At 36.9% G+C, this 4,949-nt stretch overlaps 1 protein-coding gene across 1 annotated transcript; it reads right to left on the bottom strand.

Annotated features, from left to right (window-relative positions):
• Window positions 1-286: 286 nt before the first annotated feature.
• LOC140745986 (uncharacterized) lies at window positions 287-4,303 on the bottom strand. The gene is made up of 5 exons (XM_073077959.1): window positions 4,095-4,303; window positions 3,038-3,135; window positions 2,055-2,145; window positions 1,067-1,153; window positions 287-416 (listed from the first exon to the last, which is right to left on the bottom strand). Exons 1-5 carry the CDS (start codon window positions 4,243-4,245, stop codon window positions 325-327), a joined length of 519 nt encoding a protein of 172 aa, XP_072934060.1. The 5' UTR covers window positions 4,246-4,303; the 3' UTR covers window positions 287-324.
• Between the last annotated feature and the right edge of the window lie 646 nt (window positions 4,304-4,949).

Genomic DNA, 4,949 nt, shown 5'->3' with positions numbered 1-4,949 from the left:
CGAATTAAAGGCTAAGCTAAGCGAGTAAGATGTGGTATAAAAATGCTATAGCTACACCGGTCGCGATCCTTACCTCGACTATGTAGCTCCAATCCTTCCGTATGAAAATAGCTAAATTAATTATTTTCAGACTGCTAGAAAGGCACCTTACGGGTTTAATTCAGATATATCACACCAGGCATTGGCACTGGGCAGTCTTTGAAAAGTTTATTTATAAAACTTTTACATCAACTAAGCACATAAAAAGTAAAAAAAAGAAAACATATTTTTATTACCGTCTACAAAAATAATATCTAATATTTTAATCAATGTTTTTATTGTTTGTTATATAGTATCATTACATTTAATCATACAAGGTTGTATAAACTTCAAATTGTAATATGTGAATACTATGATGTTGCCAATGAAGTGAATAGCTGAAAAAAACAGATTCATATATTTTTCAGAATATTATACTTACACCATTTCTTAGGAATATTAATTAATTACTATAATTAAAAAAGTGTTTAAGAAAAACATTTAGAATACCACCTTGAAGTGTTAGAACCCTTTGTGGCGCTTCCGTCGGCACCACCGACAAATCTATTTCTGCCTCATAACAGCAGCGTTAAGCGCTGCTGAGTTCTGGTTTGAAGGGTGAGGTAAGAGAGACATAATTTTTCGAGGCGTTCCAGCTTAGACCTCAGGGGTAGCGGCGCATTTGTGGCCGTCCTCAGGTATGAATATCTAATCCTACCTGGGGTTGATTACAGCTGTCCATGGGCAGCAGGAGCCACTTACAATCAGGTGGATTGTATGCTCGTCTGCTACTCCTATGTTATAAAAAACAAACATAGTAAAGAAACCTATTACGCCTTAAAAAAGTTCTGCAAGTTGTGTGAAATCTTCCAATTCGCACTTGATCAGCATATTAGACGGCGGCTAGACTCTCTTATCCTTTTCACACCGAGAGGTTCACGACAAAGAGTATACGGAAAGTTTTCTTCTATTATTAGTAGAAAAGAGTTTTCTACGTTTTTTGATTCGAAGTTTATTTGCTACTCAATGTTTATTACATGATTCTTACCGGACCCCAAAAGAGTTAAAAGACCAAGCAGACAAGGTGCACTAGACAGAAAATTCTGGTTTCCTCCACAACCACTTACACTGGAGTCTGTAAATATAATAACATGAATCGGCATTATGAAATTTTGTACCCTTACCATGAGTTTTACGTTTTGACAAATATGACTGTTTTGGTATTTGTTTAGGTATTTGCCCAAACCAATTTGAATCAGCGCCCCTAGGATTAAATTAGAACTATAGTGTCAGTAACGTAACATTAAATGACGAAATTGACAAAATGGCGCTTTATGTTTTGTCTCTCTTTTTTGCGAACATGTGAGGCAGACAAAAGACTAGAGCGCTTACTTATTGTTACGTTTACTCACTCTACTGAAGCAAACGGAATAGAATAATGGATTGAGTAAACGTAACGTAAAACTGTGGGATGTTTGAAAACTCATGGTAAGGGTACTGTTGTATTTGTGTGACAGTGTCGCGTATTTGTCACATCTTCCCTAAGATCCTTTTTCGTGTCACACGGGTTTGTGCAGATCAGGGCATCCTAACTTTTCATTGATGTTTGTCATGTAAGCAACGCACGTATTTTATGATAATAGTTATAACTTAAATTACGCATGTAGGTGAGACATGCAGCCGAATCTACATCCGCGTGACAGGAAAAAGGCCAAAATAGAGCATGTCTATCTTACTCATGTAGCTATAATACCATTTTCTTTTTAAATATATATAATATAGGAGTAGCAGACGAGCACGCAGTCCATCTGATGGTAAGTGGCTACTGCCGCCCATGGACATCTGTAATCAACCCCAGATAGGATTAGATATTCCTACCTGAGGTCGGCCACAGATGCGCCGCTACTCCTGAGGACTAAGCTGGAACGCCTCGGAAAAGTATGTCTCCCTTACCACACCATTCAAACCGGAACACAGCAGCGCTTAACGCTGCTGTTAGTAGGCCTTTCTAAATAAAAAGGAAAGAATAATAATACCTTTCTCAATTAACGATAGCCCATATTGCATTTTAATTACTGACAATATAAATATGTAGACGCCGAGTATAGTAGAAATAAATACATACACCTGAAAATTGGGAAAAGATCACTGCATTAGTTTAATTAATTAAAACTAAGTTAATATTAAGCATCCATCTATGTAACATGTCGTCATAGTTGTAGAGCAAAGACGGATTTGACAAAAATACAAAATTCACTTTTTACCACGCTTTTATTAGCTTCACCTGTACGTATGTTTGTAACGGAATCTTTGAACTCGATTTTTACCCACTTCAAACGGCCCGATTGATTTAAAATTTTGAACAATTGTTAAGAACCGATGACAATACTCGATTTTAATAATTTTATCTCAGTCTCCTCATCAGGATCGTCGGGAATCAGGATTAACGATTTTCCTTGTACGATTTTAGGGTCGTTTTTAGTTTTTAAATTATAATTATTATCATATTTGGATAACATATTGTCTAAATATTATTACTGCATTACAGAAAAAAATATATGTATTTTAGTTTTAAAATTAATCAGTCGGTATAACGACGGATTTGAAATGCGCTCATATTAAAATGACGTTTGTGAATAACTTGAAATGGCTGCCCTGTAAAGTTTGGTATTTGTTAAATCCGTAGATATATTATGCTACTGAATATATCTATGCTTAAATCCGACTTTGTTCTACGACTATAACGATGTTTCAATTGGTGTAGAGTGTAATAAAAAATGACGCAAGTGGAATTTATCATTTTTTATATACGGTTCTTTTCAGCTAGGCCTGTTGATCACGTCTGTGGAACGACTGTGCTAAGACACTCTAAGTTCTGTGTTATATGCAAAATGTTTAAAAAACTCTGATAGCGTGATTCAGAATACTTGTGGCGCCATCTCTTAACGTTACTAAAAGTTGGTACAGTTTATTGAAATATGTTATTTGTAATAGTTTTTTGGGTATAGATTATACTCACCAGCATTAGTCTTCGTATTTTCCAATGTATTGATATAAGTAACATACAAGCAGTAATCCATAGAATCATAGATCCGCTTAGACAAGCCTGAGATATGCCTGAAACAGAATTTTTTGTAAGATTGAAGCAACAAGCAAGTCTGCAGTTCACCTGATGGTAAGTGGTCACTGCAGTGGCTAACCTCAAATAGGTATCTAATCCTAGCTGGGGTTGATTACAGATGTCATGGACGGCAGTCCGCAGTCAATATAGGAGAAGCAAACGAGCATACAGTCCACCTGATGCTAAGTGACTACTGCCCATGGACATCTGAAAATCAATCCCAGTTAGGATTAGATTCCTACCTGAGGTTGGCCGCAGATGCGCCGCTACCCCTGAGGAATAAGCTGGAACGCCTCGGAAAAGTATAACTTCCCTACCACACCCTTCAAACCAGAACACCGCAGCGTTTTACACTGCTGGTATTAGGCAGAAATAGGTGTGGCAGTGGTGTCATCGGAGTCGAACCACAAAGGGTTCTACCACCTTCACATCTCTTGGGACATGGTTCATGGGCGGCAGTGATTGCTGCAAATCTAATGCTAACGCTTCTCGTGAACCAGCACCGAGAGTCCAGAGGAACGCCGCGGAGTTTTAGTCTGTAGGAGTCCGACATGCCCTTGGCTCCCGTGGGCGGGAGAAGTTCCATGGGAATTTCTACGCGAAAAAACTGGGCGGCACTGTATCATCATCAACAACCCATTACTGTCCCACTGCTGGGCACGGGTCTCCTCTCAAAGTGAGAAGGACCAGGCCAAAGTCCACCACGGCCAAGTGCATATTGGTAGACTTCACATACCTTCGAGATTTTTTTTTAAATCTCTCAGGTATGCAGGTTTCCTCACGATGTTTTCCTTCACTGTTTAGCAAGTGATAATTAATTTGTAATACGCACATAACTTTTGAAAAATCAGAGGTGCCTGGGATTTGAACCTCGGACCCCTCGATCGAGAGGCCGAATTTCTTAACCACTAGCCTATCACTGCCTTATGCGACTGGATACCCGTTTTTTACTCACCTCTAGATTCTTCTGTTCCATACAGTTCATCATAATCATTTCCATACAAAACCATGATTGTGGTTAGAATAGTGCCAACTATAATTTCCAATCCGCCAACTAGTGCCAACATTGGCCATAGCCTATCAGCTAGCTCATATTTGGCCAACATGCAAGGTTTGTGCCAAGGTGTTATACAGCGCTCTTTATTACAAGTCGGTAAAGAACATTTTTGAACGATTTTTGAAAGATTGACCAACTTATGGTCTGATAAAATTTTCTCCGAAATATTTTGTTGGATCAATTGTGAATTTAACGACATTTTTAATAAAAATTATAACATTTTAATTTAAAATAGTAATTACGCCTTTTTAAGGTGCCTAAAGATTGCCTAAAAGTATCTAAATATATTTAGTGTTGTCAATTTTGACATTATTGCCGAATTTTTACTTTTTTACGTGGCGTCAATATAATTACCACGGTTAATAGATTTATGCAGCCAATTAATATTTTATAATGTGTTTTATGTAATTGTCTTACTCAGAGACTGCAATACAGACTTTATTAATTTTGTGTTCATCATAAATTTAAATCAACATGCAGTTTTATTTAATACAAATACTATTAAAGTTAAGAAATTAAAAGTTATAATTAAAAATGTCTAAGTGTTGTATTGTATGTAATGCTATGTTTATTTTAATGATAATTTATTGCAAGTAATATTGACCAAAATATATTAAACCAAGGAATTGCTTCCATAAAAATGTTAACCCAGTCGTCCATTACGCGAAAGATTAATTCTTGATTAAATTAAAATTTCGTGCCGAGTAAAAAAGCACTTTGAAACTCCGGGGCGGCACAAAAGGCCGTTTTTTA

Source organism: Epargyreus clarus, unplaced genomic scaffold (genome assembly GCF_041222505.1).
Source record: "Epargyreus clarus isolate Ecla_fem2 unplaced genomic scaffold, WU_Ecla_fem_2.2 ptg000012l, whole genome shotgun sequence".
Classification (NCBI taxonomy): domain Eukaryota; kingdom Metazoa; phylum Arthropoda; class Insecta; order Lepidoptera; family Hesperiidae; genus Epargyreus; species Epargyreus clarus.
The sequence above is the reverse complement of the archived record's forward strand: the minus strand, read 5'-3'. Positions and strand labels throughout refer to the sequence as shown.